This window comes from Coturnix japonica, chromosome 23, assembly GCF_001577835.2.
Source record: "Coturnix japonica isolate 7356 chromosome 23, Coturnix japonica 2.1, whole genome shotgun sequence".
NCBI classification, from domain to species: domain Eukaryota; kingdom Metazoa; phylum Chordata; class Aves; order Galliformes; family Phasianidae; genus Coturnix; species Coturnix japonica.
The window spans coordinates 3,152,323-3,169,139 of NC_029538.1; the positions used below are offsets into that span (position 1 = coordinate 3,152,323).

The following is a 16,817-nucleotide window of genomic DNA, read 5'->3' on the forward strand; positions in this document are numbered from 1 at the left end:
CTATAGCAATGCTATGCCTTCCCGTGCACCTTATAAACCCTATGCACTGTATGCCTTCCCTGCACCTTATAACCCTATAGCAATGCTATGCCTTCCCGTGCACCTTATAACCCTATGGCACTGCTGTGCCTTCCCCTGCACCTTATAACCCTATAGCAAGCTATCCTTTCCCTGCCACCTTATAACCCTATTGTGATGCTATGCCTCCCTCTGCACCTTATAACCCTATAGCGACGCTATGCCTTCCCCTGCACCTTATAACCCTATAGCAACGCTATGCCTTCCCCTGGCACCTTATACCCTATAGCAACGCATATGCCTTCCCCTGCACCTTAAACCCTATAGCAATGCTGTGCCTTCCCCTGCACCTTATAACCCTATGGCACTGCTATGCCTTCCCCTGCACCTTATAACCCTATAGCAATGCTATGCCTTCCCCTGCACCTTATAAACCCATATAGCAATTGCTATGCCTTCCCCTGCACCTTATAACCCTATAGCAACGCTATGCCTTCCCCTGCACCTTATAACCCTATAGCAACGCTATGCCTTCCCCTGCACCTTATAACCCTATAGCAATGCTATTGCCTTGCCCTGCACCTTATAACCTATAGCAATGCTATGCCTTCCCCTGCACCTTATAACCCTATAGCAATGCTCCCTATGGGTTTCTTATCAGTAGCTGGGTTCCCCCTTGCTGCCCATCATGGCCCTATACCCAGTTGGACCCATATTGCCCCCCCCCCCCCCCCGGGGCCTAGTGCGCATGCGCCCCCCAGCCTCTCCCCATCAACCCCCTCGACGGGCGCGGCCTTCCCGTCGTACCGAGCGTAACCGGAAGCGGAAGTGAGTGCTGCGTTCATCATGGTGCCGCTGGGGTGGGGAAGGAGGAGCCGCCGTTCCCGGGAGCTCGGTGAGAGCGGGGTGGGAACGAGACCAGGCGGCACCTGGGGCCTATGTGCGGGGTTGGGGTGGGGCCTGGAGACGGGTGGGTGAGGAGCAGGACGGACTGAAGCCAAGCCAAGCTTGGGGGTGGAGGGAAAGGCCTGTGCGGCCTGTGAGAGCTGAGGGAGTATTAGAGATCTAAGGGGAAATGTGGTGATAACGGTGGTTAGGGTGGTTGAGTGGTTAGTGCCTGGAACAGGCTGCACAGGGAGGTTGTGGATGCCCCGTCCTTGGAGGTGTTCAAGGCCAGGTTGGACGGGGCCATGGGCAACATGATCTATGGGGCTCTATGGGGTCTCTATGGGGTTCTATGGGGTGTCTATGGGGCTCTATGGGGTCTCCTGGGCAACCTGATCTAGTAAAGGTGTATGTTTGGTGGCCCTGCTAGGCAGGGGGGTTGGAACTACATGATCCTTGAGGTCCCTTCCAACCCGGTTCATTCTGTGATTCTGTGGTTTGTCTATACATAAAACGGGGCTCGGTTCATGACCTTCCTCCTTCCCATCCCTGTGTTACAGATGGGGTGTTACGGTCCTGCTCCAGGATAGCACAGTGAGCTGCATTGAGCCATGGGGGAGAACAGTCCCGAAGGGGACGTTATCTACTATGAAGTGGACGATGAGGAATTAACCCATGAGGACAATATGATGAGGTTCGCTGATCAAAACGGCTTGGTTACTTCATCATCCGGGACCGTGTATGACAGGACGACTGTGCTTATAGAGCAAGACAGCGTCTTGGAAGATGATGAGGATGAAGGACAATGTGGTGATCATTTGCCTTTTTTACCGGAGGGTCATGAAGAAGGATTTCATTTAATAGCAGATCATGAAGGAATGTCCCAGGGTTACGTGCAACATATTATTTCTCCGGATCAGATTCACTTAACAATAAATCCTGGTTCGACTCCTATGCCGAGAAACATTGAAGGCGCAACACTCACTTTGCAGTCTGAATGCCCAGAAACCAAGCTTAAAGAAGTAAGTAGTTAAATATATGTTTTAAGTTTGTGCTTGTTGTGCTTAGTATTCATCTGGTGATCTCAAATGCTTTGAAAAATACAATGGTTAAAAGTCTGTGCCAAAAGGCAGGCAGCAGCTTTTCCTGTTTTAAGGATCACGATGATTTATCTAAAGACATGGAGATTTTGGAAAGGGTCCAGAGGAGGGACAGGAAGATGATCAGGGGGCTGGAGCACCTCCCCTATGAGGACAGGCTGAGGGAGTTGGGTTTGTTCAGCCTGGAGAAGAGAAGGTTGTGGGGTGACCTCATTGCAGCCTTTCAATACCTGAAGGGAACCTATAACCAGGAGGGGAGTAAACTCTTTGAAAGGGCTGACAATAGCAGGACACGGGGAAATGGTTTGAAGTTAAAAGAGGGAAGATTTAGGTTGGATGTCAGGGGGAAGTTCTTCACTAGGAGAGTGGTTAGACCCTGGAACAGGCTGCCCAGGGAGGTTGTGGATGCCCCGTCCTTGGAGGTGTTCAAAGCCAGGTTGGACGGGGCCATGGGCAACATGATCTATGAGGTCTCTATGGGGACCTATGGGGTCTCTATGGGGATCTATGGTGTCTCCTGGGCAACCTGATCTAGTAAATGTGTGTGTTTGGTGGCTCTGCTAGGCAGGGGGGTTGGAACTACATGATCCTTGAGGTCCCTTCCAACCCGGGTCATTCTGTGATTCTGTGAATCACAGAAAAGCCCATCTAAATTGCAGGTTAAAATCTACCCTCATGGAATTAGCTGAGATATGGAGCTCAAGATGCCAAACTTAAAGCTCCTTTTTAGCTTTATTGCCTCACTCAGAGGGAAACTGAGAAGAAAGCAAGAGAAATCTCAGAGTACCATCTGCTGTCTCAAAAGCTTAAGTTAGCTTATGTGTTAAAATGGAGGCTACTTCTGTTTCCCTGATGAATTCTACCTGCATGCAAAGTGGTGATTGCTTGTAGGATTCCTACTTCTTAGGTGCAAAACAAAGTGGATTGATACGCTGATATGTTTCTAACAACTTTGCCCTACTTTCTTGGCCCTGCTGCGTTAAACTCCTGGTGCCTTAGCGGGTATCAGTGGCAGTAGTATCAGCTGCTCGTGTAACTGATATTCAGTGTGAGTGAGAATTGCAGAAATGACCCCCTACTGAGGAAGGAAGCTCAGTTTGAAAGCTCTGAATAATTTAAGTTAGCAAGCAGCCTCGGTTATTGCTCACTCAGCAGTAATGATGTGGGGCTGTAGGAGGTCAGCATTACAGTAAGTTGTGAAACTTCTGGAGCAGGTTTGTGCAATGGGTTCATCCAGTGGATTCTGTTTGCTCAAATATTATTCGTATTAGTAGCAGCTGCGTCCTCCCTTGGCTTCTAAAATGTTTAATTTTGGTATGTCAGTCATGCCAGTGTTTTCTTTTAGTAGAACAATCAGCTTGCAGTCTGCAGCGTGTGAGAACAGTGTGTGCTGGTTACGTTGGTGTTGATGGCTTTACACATGCTGTTAAACTGATCTATTTTTCTATGCTGCCTTCTAGAACAACACTTGTAAGACCTGGAACTGCCTGATTCAGTTCTTTGTCTGAATTTGTTTCCCATTTCTTGGCTTGATTTTGAAGGTGGGAGGGGAGGAATTGCGCTGTAATTTGGGTGCAGTGGAATTGAATGCTGAACAAACAGGGCTCTTCCTTTATTCAGTGATTTCAGATGCTTGTTAAGTTTTTAAAGGGGGGGAAAAAGGGATTTTAAGATCTCTAAATGCCTGGGTCATCTCTCAGTGATAGCAGTCCAATCCTTTGGTATTTCTGGAGCATCTGAGGAAGTTCTAATAGTGAAGATAAATGTTTTAAAGTCTCATACTTTCAGGTCGACCTTAGACAGTCGTGAAGGAAAGTGTTATGCTCCTTTAAGTCCCTTTAACTTCCTTGTGTTGTAATAAACGTCTCTCACTGTAATTGTCTGAGTGAGAATAAATTCAATTGCAGTCTTCTATTTCAGTTCCATTGATGTTGTTTTACTCAGTGGCGGTAGACAAAATGTAAACCTAAGGGGACAGTCCTAAACTAATGACAACTTAAAGGCAAACTGAGCAATTGAAGTGGCCTTTGGCTCGGCTTTTGTGAGTCATGTTGGTGATTGAACAACTACTTCTGGGGTAAACACTTAATGAAGACTTGTATCTTCTGCAAAGAGCTGATGTGATACAGCTGTAGCCTTTGTCTTTCAAAGCGGGTTGTTTCTGTTCACATTGTATCCAGACATGTGTGGCTTTTCCTGTAGCTGCCCTGTTTGTTGTATTGCTTGCACAGTGGTCCTGAGTACTTGCTGCTCTACCTGCCAGTCATTAATGGTCATTATCTACATCATTTCGTGTGCTAAGAGTTGACTTCCAAACTGATATAAACTGTACTGAATCTGAAGATCTCTGGTGGAGATAATATACATGTTTTCTTCTAATAAAATGTGCTTTCTGACCTTGTGTTTTACAAGTCAGTGCTTTTCTTTGTGTTTTGGTAGGCTCAACACACAATTAAGCTTATTAATAATCTTTTAACTGTATTGTAATGCCCATATATTTGTTGGTAACTATTAGTGTAATATATACATTCCAGATCCCATTAATTATCCTTGTGTTGCTGTATCGCATCAGTGGCAGCTTACTACATGAGCACAGGTCAGGGAATCCCATGTTGTGTTTTCAGCCCCCAAGCTGTGGTAATTAAAGAGCAATAAGCTTCAAGTTTTCTGATGGATGTATACATAAGAACAATTGTTGAGACCCATAAGTGTTACATGCTGGCCATCTATAGGTTCATCTACCTCTACTGTGGTACCAAACCACAACTCAGTGGGTTTTTTGTTTAAGTTTTCTTTTTGAAGACAGCCTGAAGTGTTTTCTAAGCAATAATGCTGTGTAGTGTGGGATAGGTGTTAAGTACCTTGGTAAAGAGGAAGATTGCTGAACAGATTTGCTAGATTATTTCTCTGTCTGGTTGTTAGAATACTAAATCCGAAGGTTTCTCTTCCTTTGCATCACCTTTCTAAAGATACCAAAATTAACATCTTCTGAAATGCTTCTTCTTCTTGCCTGTCAAGCATCACGTTCTCTCCTGGGCTGTATAATTACTTTGAGATGTTAAGGATTCTCAGCTGAAACAGTCAAATGAAAGCAGTCAGTCTGATAATTAATGTTGGAGGGAGATTATTCAAGCATATCAGGTGGCCTACTCCCTTTTCTTCACGAGAGGGAATGAGATTTAATTAAGTGTTATGACTTGCATGCTGGAAGTTTCCTGACGTGGTCTCTTCCTGCCTGTTGCAGGAGGTGGGAAGGCTGTCAAATCTATTTCATACAGAACTGTTTCCTGCTTTGAAATCTGTGGTACCTATGATGTGAAGTACCCTGTTTGATTTGCTATGCTTCAGGCATGTATTGTTTGAGTGAACACATGAGAACACAGCACAACCAAGGCTGCTCTTGAGATAAATTAAGTAATGCTGTAGGAGACTGGAAAAACTGTAGATTCCTTCAGGGTGTTAATTCAGCACACAGGCTGGTGCTTTTGAGGGTCAGCTTGTGAAAGTGCATCCTTCCTTGTGTTCCCCCTCTGTAAATAACTTTGCTATAAGCAATGGAGGTGTTCTGGGTGGGAATAGTGGGTTGGTTTGATATAATCTTGGGGATCCTTTCCATTTGATTTCTAGCTATACATACATATATAACTTTTTATTCCCCTTTTTCCCTTTTCAATTAGTTTTCTGTTCTGTAAAGCCAGCCTATTTTCCAGTGTGTGCCACTCTTTACATGGTGCAGCAGATCTATTACATAGTCTGATCATTAAACTGTTTGTTTTTTCTTTCCTTTGACATCAGAATCTGTTACATTGTCTCTGGATTCCAGGAACGATTAAAAATCAATCATACAACATTTATATCCCATAGGTTAAAAGATACCAGTGCACTTTTGAGGGCTGTCCACGAACTTATAGCACTGCTGGAAACCTGCGCACTCACCAAAAGACACATCGTGGGGAATATACTTTTGTCTGCAATCAAGAAGGCTGTGGCAAAGCCTTTCTTACCTCTTACAGCCTCAAAATCCACGTTCGAGTGCACACTAAGGAGAAGCCGTTTGAATGTGATGTGCAGGGCTGTGAAAAGGCATTCAATACACTGTACAGGTAGGAATTCTCTGTGTATTTCTCTTGGAGAAATGTGGGGGATCGATACCAAGATGGTATAGATGTCCAGGATGACAGAACTTGTAATAATGTACTTAGCTTATTCATTTTATGGTAGTTTCTGTGAGGACTTCAGAAGTGATATCAATTACATGCTTTAAACATTTGATCCTGTCTTATATATTGAAATGGATGGCTTGCTTGCCTTGGAGAGAGGCTGGCTTGTGTGACAAACCACAAGAGGGATTTGTTTTTAACTCAATTTTAGGTTGAAAGCACATCAGAGACTTCACACAGGGAAAACATTTAACTGTGAATCAGAAGGCTGCAGTAAATACTTCACAACACACAGTGATCTGAGGAAGCACATTCGAACACACACAGGAGAAAAGCCATTTCGGTAAGTTACTGGATGGTAATTTTTACTTCTCTGGAACTTCTGTAGTGGATTGCCTGTGCCAAAAGACTACTATTGCTGTCATTAATGGGAACTTATTATCCTGCCTGCATAGCCTGCTTAGCTGTAGCTGGGAGATGTAAATGACTAGCAGAGATTAGTATCAGGCCAGCCCTTTGGAGTCTTGTGACTATTGCAGAGCATGACAAGAGATGGCAACACGTGTGAAAGAATCTCGATGCTAACTCTTCCCTGATCCTTCATTCAGATGTGAACATGACGGCTGTGGAAAGGCTTTTGCTGCAAGCCACCACCTCAAAACACATGTTAGGACACATACGGGTGAGTCCTGAGGGTTTGGGTTTGCTTTAACTGAGCCCATTTAGTTCGTACTAACTATTAGAATCCTAATATGTGTTTATACTTGCTTGTAAAATAATCTAGCAAGGACATTTAATTAGATGTTTTACTATCAGACAAGATTACTGTGGGGTTTTTTTTATGCTTAGATGTAGTTCATAAAAACAAGAATTGTTTTATAGCAGCCCTGGCACAAATACTTTTATTGTTTAAGTTACACAATGCATTCAGAATTGCTAAACACAGCTATTTAAATAGATGTAACTCAGTGAATCTGCTGTGAATCATTTATTTCCTAGATATCTCTGGGAATGTATCTTACAACATGTATTGAGCAAACTGGTAACGTGCAAACGTAGGTGGGCAGTCAAAAATTCAGCTCATATTTCAGATGAGAACAAAGAAACAGAACCATGGAGAAAAGTCACCTCCATTTATGCCTCGCAGGTCTTGAATTTCATCAGCACGTTTCACAAATGTGTCAGTAATGACGCATACGAGTTAAATACTGTGTTCGTGTGTCAGTTCACTTGATAAAATGGGAGCTTTTGTTTGCAAGGATCTTTCCAAGAACGTTGAGTGTATGAAGTGGCATTACAATGACTCTTAGACCTATTCATACAAGTTCCAACGTGCCAGGTAGTAATTACTTACTGTTTTCCAGAGTATCATTAAAACCATTTGTAGGATGGGACCCAGCCTTTTGAATAGGGCTCTGTGATGGCAGGTTAAGGAACTGTTTGTTAGCTCTTACTGCTGCTGGCTTGGCTGTAAGTAGCAATTTATATAGAAGAAAGGTACTTCTTTTTCTTACCAGTATGTGCACTAGTGCAGAAAGACTTTGAAATACCTGGCCTATGTTAAGTTTTTTTGCCTTTTATGCTAACAAAAGTTTTGTTTTGGAGAAAAACGTGCTTATATGTATAAAATACTATTATTATCCCATGTAGATTAAAAATGTGTTATATAAGTTTGCCATGTGTGTTGTGCTGCCTTTAGGGGAGAAACCCTTCTTCTGTCCCAGTAACGGCTGCGAGAAGACTTTTAGTACACAGTATAGTCTCAAGAGTCACATGAAAGGCCATGAGAAAGGACATACCTACAATGCACTTCCCAATAACAACGTGTCTGAGGTTAGTACTAGTCTGTAACTCTATAGATGGTCATGTATTCCCTGTGAACACTGTGTTTGAGTCAATGCTACATAAATACATGTTTGAAATAGAACAAAGGCTGGCTCTGAATGACTGGAACTGTTGTTTTCTACAGGCTGCTTTGCTTGTGCTCATTTAAAATTCTTTGTTGCTTAACATTTTGGAAAGCAACCTGAGAGAAATGTTAAGATCCTGGATAAATGCTAAATGTCGTTTTGGTTAGTAATATTCCTTTGATTTGAGGCTTCAGTCAGATATGGGTATGAAAAAACAAACCTAAAGCACTTCTATGTAGACATTACAGTTGTGCTTATGTTGTATGGACTCTTTTAGAGGATTTAAAACACTTCTATCTCATAGTATTTTTAATATTTAACTCACTTTCTGTTCTTTACAGGATACAAGCCACTCACTTTGTCTGAGCGACTTAAGCCTCATATCAACAGATTCAGAACTGCGGGAGAACTCTAATCTAGTGAGTTACTGTCTCTGAATTGTTTCACTTGTAATTTGAGTTGGGTGGTTTTTTTCCCTTAACAATGTGCTTGACCTGTTGAATGGAATATTGTAGATGAGATACGTATGACTGGTTGCTTCTGTTTCACTTAGTCCAGCCTGCAGCATGCTCTCCTTTAAGCTTTCCTTCTGCTACTAGAAGAAATGTACTCTGCCATAGAATAATGGGTAAGAGTTGCTTTAGGTGTGCTAAATAACTGCCTTTTTGGTGTGTATTAGCATATATGAAGTGGAATGTATGAATTCCACTTGCAGTGATTGGTGCTGTTCTTTCTTTTAATGGTTGGGGAGCCGTTTTTTTTCCCCTCAAGAAAAAGAAAGCCAACAACACATTCTAACATTATTTTTTCACTGCAAAAACAAAATTGGGTTGGTGAGAGGGAATAAGGTTGGAGTGAAGAGTATATGCTAATGACATATTGCATTAGTACCTAATGTATGTCAGAGGTGCAGCTATGATAAGCTCTCAGATATAGGATTAGAGCAGGCTGAGCAGTAAATCAAGGAGCAAGCAGCTGATGTACTGTCCAGCATGTTTCGTCTGCCTGGGTGGGGAGTTTTGTACGTGTCTGGACTAAGCATGATGAGTTCACCTCTCAAAGAGATCAGACAGGAATACAGACAAGCAAATATTCAGGTGAGTGTTTGGTTTTGTACAGCTTTATGAGCTCTTCGTTAAATCTGCTACTGATTGAAACCTGATTTGAGGCAGAGCAAGTATTACATATTTAAACTTTTAGGATATTTTTCATAGCCTTTTCTGTTGAAATTTGGGTTTTAGGTATTAGTTGGGTCACTTCTATAGAATAATTAGTTGTATGACACAGTCTCTTAATTAGGTTATTGAAGATTAGCTTTCAGGTGCCCTTTAAACAGATTACATCTTTTTGCAAGTCCATCAATGAATAAAGCTGTAAGTGCTTGAAGAGCCTGTTCAGGAAGTAATTACACTTTATTGGCTCTTTTAACTCAGAGCTGATATAAATGACTCCAAAGTATCGCAGAATAACCAAGTGAAAGAGAAGGATTTTCTTCTAAAATACAAAGTGATTAAATCAAACCGTTTTTAAAAGCTCAGCATATGATTTTACCGTAATTATGTTCTTTTCTTATTGATAGCCATTGACTGAGGTTAAATTTTACGCAGATGAAAATTATATACTGATAAGATGGTGTCCTTATTATGTACTTCAATAAGGAAGCAGCATGTAGGTTTTTAATATATTTTATTACTTCAGTAATGTGAGTGACAATAGTGCATAGTCCAGGTTATTATTGTTAATATTATGACGTGATGTTCTATTTCCTGAAGTTGGCTGGTTAATTGGGTGGAGGTTTCTGATGTTGATATGTTGCCTGGCCGGGATTTGTGCTGTTTATGGAGACTCAAGATACATCTTCCTCTTTTCTTCTTGTTTACCAGACACACGGACAAGATCTTAGCACAATCTCACCAGCAAGCATCTTTGAGTCTATGTTTCAGAGCACAGATCACACCGCAAATCAGGAAGACTCTAAGCAGACAGGTACAAATTGTATCTGCGATATTTTAAGGAATTTTCTAACAGTTTTCCCTCCCTCCATGCATGTGCTTGGTTCAGCAGCTCGAACTGAAGTCTGCTGCCCTACATAAGTTTAAGCTGCAAAAAGACAACTTCAGCTTCCACACTGGAGGCTGGTTTTGGTGTTGAAACACATTCACAGATGGTGAAGCAGTTGTGCAGTGGCAAGGGAGCAGAGCATGAATTTACAGCATGCCCTTATTCAGTCCCAACACTGATGTCTCATCTTTGAACTTTCTCTCTTGAGAGCACAAACATGCTGATTTTTCATCATGCTTTTCGGGGAGAGCTTATGGGGCCAGTCTGTTCATGTGTAGTGTTCAGTGTTATCAGCTTCCTGAATTTGGACCTGCTTTCAGGTTCCACTGTCTAGTGCTCCATGTTCTTGAGCACTAGTCTGAAGGCATGAAAAATGCTGGTGCTTTACTTAGCAAAAACCTGTTAGCTAGCTGGTAACTATTGAAAGAGTTGTTTATTCAGATATGATGAGAACTGATGTACGTTTACTTTTTCTTTGTTTCCTTTGACAGCTGCCTTGATTGAAGCTTTTAATGGTCATGCAGACTCAGTCACTGCTGTTCCGCCTTCTGCAGGAGATTCAGCATCCTTGTCACTTCCACTTGTACTGCAGCTTGGCATCTCTGAGCCTTCACATTCAGCACTACAAGCCTCGGCAGCACCTGCTGCTCCCTCCTCCATAGGAACCAGCTCACAGCAAGCTGCATTTGGAAACCCTGCAACTGTTTTACAATCCCCAGAAGTGCCTGTTCCTCACAGCACACAGTTTGCAGCCAGTCACCAAGACTTCCTGCAGCACACTCAGACACCACCGCAGCCCATTGTACAAGGACTTTCAGTGGTTGCTGGGGCATCTGCCCCAACAGCATCAAGTGCCACTGAACCCCTGCCAGCTGTAGTTCAGACTGTGCCTGTTGGTGCGAACTCTGTTCTGACGAGCAATCCAACCATAACAATTACTCCTTCTCAGAGCACGGCTATTCTACAGTCCAGCATCGTCATGGGAGAGCAAAACTTGCAATGGATATTAAATGGTGCCACTGGTTCTCCACAAAGCCAAGAACAAATGGTTAGTATACTCAGTGTAGCTTTGAAACAGCTTGCACCGTTCCCTCCTAGAGTGAATGAATGGCTGCAAGTAATAGGATCAAGCATGGCAGCTTCTTAACAATTCATTAATTCAGTTGTCAAAAACCACAAGCTGTGTTGACAGACATGTGGTGCAGAGGGAGATGACTCATCACCTTCAGGACTACTGAAATAATATGCTTAGTTTTGGAATAGCCAGAGCATAGCCCAGAACCAAATAAAATGTTAATTAATGTAATGTTTTCCTATGTGTTCTCTTTGGAGTATCTGCTTCTTTTGCATGCAGATATTGAGTTTGAACAGCAGCAATTTGTTTGGAACCGACTCTCACTCTTTTTCTTATTCATTTTTTTCCTTTAAGCCACAAGTTCCAAAAGTAGTAGAAAAGGTCTTTTTTACCACTGCATTACCAGTAGCTGGCAACACAGGTAAGCACGTTTGATTCCAAACCTTCTTTTTTTCCCTTTTCCTGTTTGCCTGTAGTAGTGCTAGCTTAACCTTGATCTGTGATGATTTCGATTGCTTCCACGAGCAGTCTGCCTGTCAGAAAGGTGATGCACAGTTCTGTGTAAGAGTTTAGACCAGACCTCTAAAATCTTGGCTCAGCCTGTGTGCGTTGGTCATCAGTAGAGAGGAGCAGTCTGTATTTTTTCCTTGCTTACCTTCTGCTGAGGGTATTCATTGTGCTTGGAAAAAAATAAGTAATCTGTGCTTTAAGGTGTCTAACAATTACGGTTTGTCTCTCCTGTGGTGATGTTATGCTGTTTAGTTACGTGTGTTTTCACTTTGTTTCACCTTCAGGAAACCCTGTTCAGCAGATTGGTCTCAGCGTTCCTGTCATCATTATAAAGCAGGAGGAAGCCTGCCAGTGTCAGTGTGCCTGCCGAGACTCTGCCAAGGACAAAGTCACCGTTAAGAAGGAGAGTTCCTCACCTGAACCGAAAGCTTCGGAGCAGCCAGCTCCTCAGCTGCAGCCTCAGACCTTTCCTTCCTCTTCCTCTTCCCCTTCTCCCTCACGTGGGCAGAGCAGTCAAATAGTTAACCCTTCAGACTTACAGACTGAAACATTAAGTGCCATGGATGTATCGGACTTCCTGTCCCTCCAAAGTCCTGAAACCCCATCTAATATAATTCCAATCGAAGCACTACTGCAGGGTGAGGAAGAAATTGGTCTGAATAGCAGCTTCTCTAAATGAAGATGTTCTGGATTTTCTTTTGCACCTGGAGGGTAAAACCCTCCTCTTAGAAGCAGAAACTGAAGGATCAATTCTTTTTTTTTCCTTCCTCTTTGGAAGTTTTGTGGCTTATTTCTGCTTCACAGATGTCATCTTAGTCACGTCCCAGGTACATCCATCTTTAAGAAATCTATCTAAAAAATAGAAAAGGCAAAAAAAAAAGAAAAAGAAAAAAAAAAGAAAAGAAAAAAAGCTAAGTTATATATGAACTGTTTTGGCTGCACTGTCTGTCACTTTTGCTTGTCATATGTGAACACGGAAGTTAAGGTTACTCGTGTGCAAAAGAAAAAGGGGGGTTAGTTTGTCTCCAATTGCACATCGCTTACGTTTGGGTTTAAGGTACTGGCAGCGAGCGAGTCTTTGTTACAACTCTTTGGGTCTATGATTTTTCTTTTGTCTCTTATATACTAACCATGCACTATAAGGGGAGCCCAGGACAGGAATTTGCTGTAACAGAAAATGGTTTCATTGTAGTTGAAGGTGATTTATCTGCAATTTTATTGGAATGTGATTGTCACGTCACTGAGCTGGGAGTTGGTGCCTGGGTTTGCATTGTGCTGTGGCCATTACTGAAGCCTACAGAAGCGTTTGGGGAGCTTAGTGCAGGAGAGCACGAGGTACTTGTGCTCCTAATAGACCGGTTCATTTAATTTAAACTAGGACTTGAAATGTGGTGGCAGATGTATGGAAACATTGTGGGAGCCCCTGCTCACTCAGGCTTGAGAGTCTGTTTGCCTGTCTTTGAAGGATGCAGTGAGTTCCAGGTATGGTCAGATTGGTGCCTCCTGCTCTTATGATTCATTTGGCTTTGTTCAGAAACGAGTCACCCTCTTAAACGAGCTCTCCAATCGTTTAATCAGGAGCACGGTGCCTTTGCTGATTGCTCTCATCTTTTGTCGAGAAGAACTCTAGGAAAACTTTCAGGATGATTTGATGTAACTTCAGTTTGGGTTCAGTGAGTTTATCCTTCAGCTGCCCAGAAATGCTTCCTCTTTTCTCTTTAAGCTATATAGTTTCTGCCTGAATCTGCCTCCAACCTAATGCAATGCCAGCTTTTTGTGCACGGGGCTATATCTTGACTAAAAGATATTACACGACATAGTAGTTTTTCATATCAAACTATATTCTAACCTACTCAGGGTAAATAAAACACAAACCCCCCCTTCCACCAAAAAGCCTGTAATGTTGCAATAAATGCAGTCTCATTCTAAATGGTTTATTTATGCTGCATTATTTTAAAAGATGTAATTTTGTAGTATTTTATCCATCTTTCTGGCTTTGGCTGTCAGTCTTTTTGTGTTAAAGGAAAGAATATTAAATAGTCTTTATTCAGTTTACAGTGTTGTCATTAGTGAGATACAAAGATAACGACTATAAGCCAATTAACGTGGACTGTCTCTGCGCACTAAGTTTAGGAAAGCAAACTCTTAGTGGGTAGAGATCTTTCACTCTTCTTTGCTCCTATCTGATCTGCTGTCTGCACCTATTGGGGTGGGGGGGGGGGGGAAGTGATGTGAATGCAGCCAGAACTCCCTGATATAACCTGATTTGAAGGCTTTTTAACCCTCTTGTGACATTCTCTGTGCAGCCTTACCACACCACTGTCAGTCTTAGCTGAGGCAGTGGTTTAAGCTATCTCACTGTCTTGCAAATGCACTGCCATGGCACAGCTGGAAATGAGCTGAAGGGAACTGGCTTTTCACCTCTCTGTCAACTTGCTTCCAGTTGTTAAATGCAGAAGGGTAAAACAAGGGTTGTCCATTAAGGTGAGTGTGAGGGAGGAGAGACTGTGGAAAGTGCTGTGTCACTCTGCTAGGGCAGAACACTCGTGCTAATTGCAGTGATGAGTTTGGAGGCATCACCTGAACACGAAACATGCTGCTGATGTTTCCTGTCTGGGAGCACTGGCTCACATTGCAGTGCTATGCAGTCTATTCCAATGGGGATGTGGGTCTTGCAGCAATAAGGTTTGCATCCATGAAATGTAGACTAACAAAGCAGCTGATGTTTTGTCCTTGTAATGGCAATCCCTTGAGGACAGTGTGGTGGTGTGGTCCCCTTTGTTTTTCTTTTCCCTGCAGTATCATTTTGTGATGCAGTCTGGTTGTGTGACAGCAAGAACTGCTTTCAACGCAGAAGAAACAGCCTCAAGTCTGTGTGAGTGGAACTGTCCCCCCTTGAGTGAGTCTCCTTGCCCCTTTCTTTGGCATAGCGTGGCAGTGGTATGTGAGAGTGTGTGGATGGACTTGTATGTACACATGTGAGAATTTCTAATGCAGGAGCATGTAGATTCCCCTTGAGTTGTGGGGTTTTCTCTAATGGGGACAAGATGTGCCCTGAAATGTGACAGCTGAGGGGTTTGGCAACCTCTTCTGAGCCTTTCCATCCTTCAGGGAAGTGTTTTTTATGGTCTGGCTACTTGTGGCAGTTCACGTAAAACATGCTTGTGATTAGACCAGGTAGCATCTTCAGAAACTCCCTTGTGGTAGAAATGAGTGGAAAAAAAATCACCAAAGGCTTTGAAATTACAAGTTAATTTGGAGGTGCGGTGATTGGCAGCAGCAAGATGCTGCATACATCCTTTCTGAGTGGAGATTAGAGGTTAACCCCTCTGCTGCTTTCTCTTCACAGCTACTGTTTCATATTGATGTTTTAGGCAAAGCAATGCTTTCGAGGTTTATACTGACTTTTAGGCGCCTTGGGTTTGCAGTTCTCCTCTTTATATGTGTGTCAGACGGGTGTTGATTTAGGTGAAACTAATTAGAGCTTGTAATGAGGGAAGATGGGTGTGATTTGGAGTGCACAGGCTGTGAGCTGTGCATCCCAGTCGTTGCGTTGTACAGTACTTGCTTTTGTTCTTTCACTGTTGGTCTGTTTTCCATGCATCATGTATCTGATATGTTTCACAGTGAACATTTGCATCGTCCCCAATGCTGTGTGATCAAACGTTGTGCTGCTGGGTGGTTGTGAATATGCTTGGAAAGGGGGAGGAGGTGTGTGAGCAGCTGGCATGAGAGGGCAGTCAATCACAGCAAAGCCCTGTGTTGGTACCAGGGAGCTTATCATAGTATTGTACAGTTGAAATAGACTCTTAAAGGCCATCTAGCCCAATGCCCTTGCAGTGAGTGGACATCTACAGCTCCAGCAGATGCTCAGAGCCTGGTCCAGCCTGACCTTGAATGTCTCTGGGGATGGGATGTCCCCCATCTCTCTGGGCAACCTGTGCCAGTGCCTCAGCACCCTTATTGTAACAAAATAACTTATTTCTTATAGCCCCTCTTTAAATACTGATAGGCTGATACCAGGTCTCCCCAGAGCCTTCTCTCCTCCAGGCACAGCCTGTTCTTGCAGGGCAGTGTTTCATCCTTGAGATCATTTCTATGGCCCTTCTCTGGAGGTGCTCCAACAGGTCTGTGTCTCTCCTGTACTGAGGGCTCCACATCTGGACACAGCACTCCATGTGAGGTCTCACCAGCACAGAGCAGAGGGGCAGGATCACCTCCTTTGCCCTGCTGACCACATTGCTTTGAATGCAGCCCAGGATGCTGTTGGCTCTCTGGACTTTGAGGGCACAGTGCTGGCTCAGAACCTTTACCCCCAAGTCCTCTTCAGCAGCTTGGTGTCATCTGCAAAGTGCTGAGAGTGCACCCCACTATCAGTGGCACTGATGAAGATATTAAAGAGCCTCCACCCCAGTACTGACCCCAAGGGACAAGCACTTGTTGCCCCAGCATTTAGCATATCCATAACATTTTTATTAAGAAGACTGGAGCTTCTGTCACTGTAGATTTGGTAAGACAGAGGATTCCTGGAAAGGGGCATGTTCTGTTTGTGTGCTGGAGCCTCTGAGAGCAATGTGTCCTCCCTCTGCAATGTCTGTGTGTCATGAATTCCTTGAGTTATCATCATCAATCAGAGAGCAGAGCTGCTCTAGGTCATTCTGTGTTAAAGGATTTGCTGTTTTGTGGCTCGTGGGGATTTATTTGGTTATTTATGTTTTCTGTATGGGTGCAGAAGCTTCAATATGTAGAATGGGGCTGGTTACCAGCATCAGTGGCTCTAGTGGCCAGTGACCCAAGCAAGCAGACTTGGCATGCAATTGAAGGCTGTGAAAGTTGCTTTTCATGCTTCTAGTTGGTAGAGGAATGGAAAATCAGCACTGTTGAAATGCTGGTACTGAATTACATAGAACAAAGTACGAATTGGGCACTCATATAATGCTGACTGTGTCCAGAAAGACTAGTTCGCAGAACCTCATACTGGTATCTAAAATGCACTTTAGGTTATTTTATCTTTAACCCAATTGCTGCAATTTCTTTTTGTATATACTTTCACAAAGTTTATTTTCGCTCTGAGTAAAAGTTAACAGGGGTGTGCAAA

General features: G+C 43.1%; 1 protein-coding gene across 1 annotated transcript; it reads left to right on the top strand.

Annotated features, from left to right (window-relative positions):
• Positions 1-810: 810 nt before the first annotated feature.
• Positions 811-13,774, top strand: MTF1 (metal regulatory transcription factor 1). Its single transcript, XM_015883599.2, has 11 exons — positions 811-913; positions 1,464-1,925; positions 5,868-6,106; positions 6,375-6,506; positions 6,772-6,845; positions 7,863-7,996; positions 8,415-8,492; positions 9,957-10,059; positions 10,626-11,182; positions 11,564-11,630; positions 12,004-13,774. The coding sequence occupies exons 2-11, from the start codon at positions 1,515-1,517 to the stop codon at positions 12,396-12,398; spliced, it is 2,190 nt and encodes a 729-aa protein (XP_015739085.1). The 5' UTR covers positions 811-913; positions 1,464-1,514; the 3' UTR covers positions 12,399-13,774.
• The last annotated feature ends 3,043 nt before the right edge of the window (positions 13,775-16,817 follow it).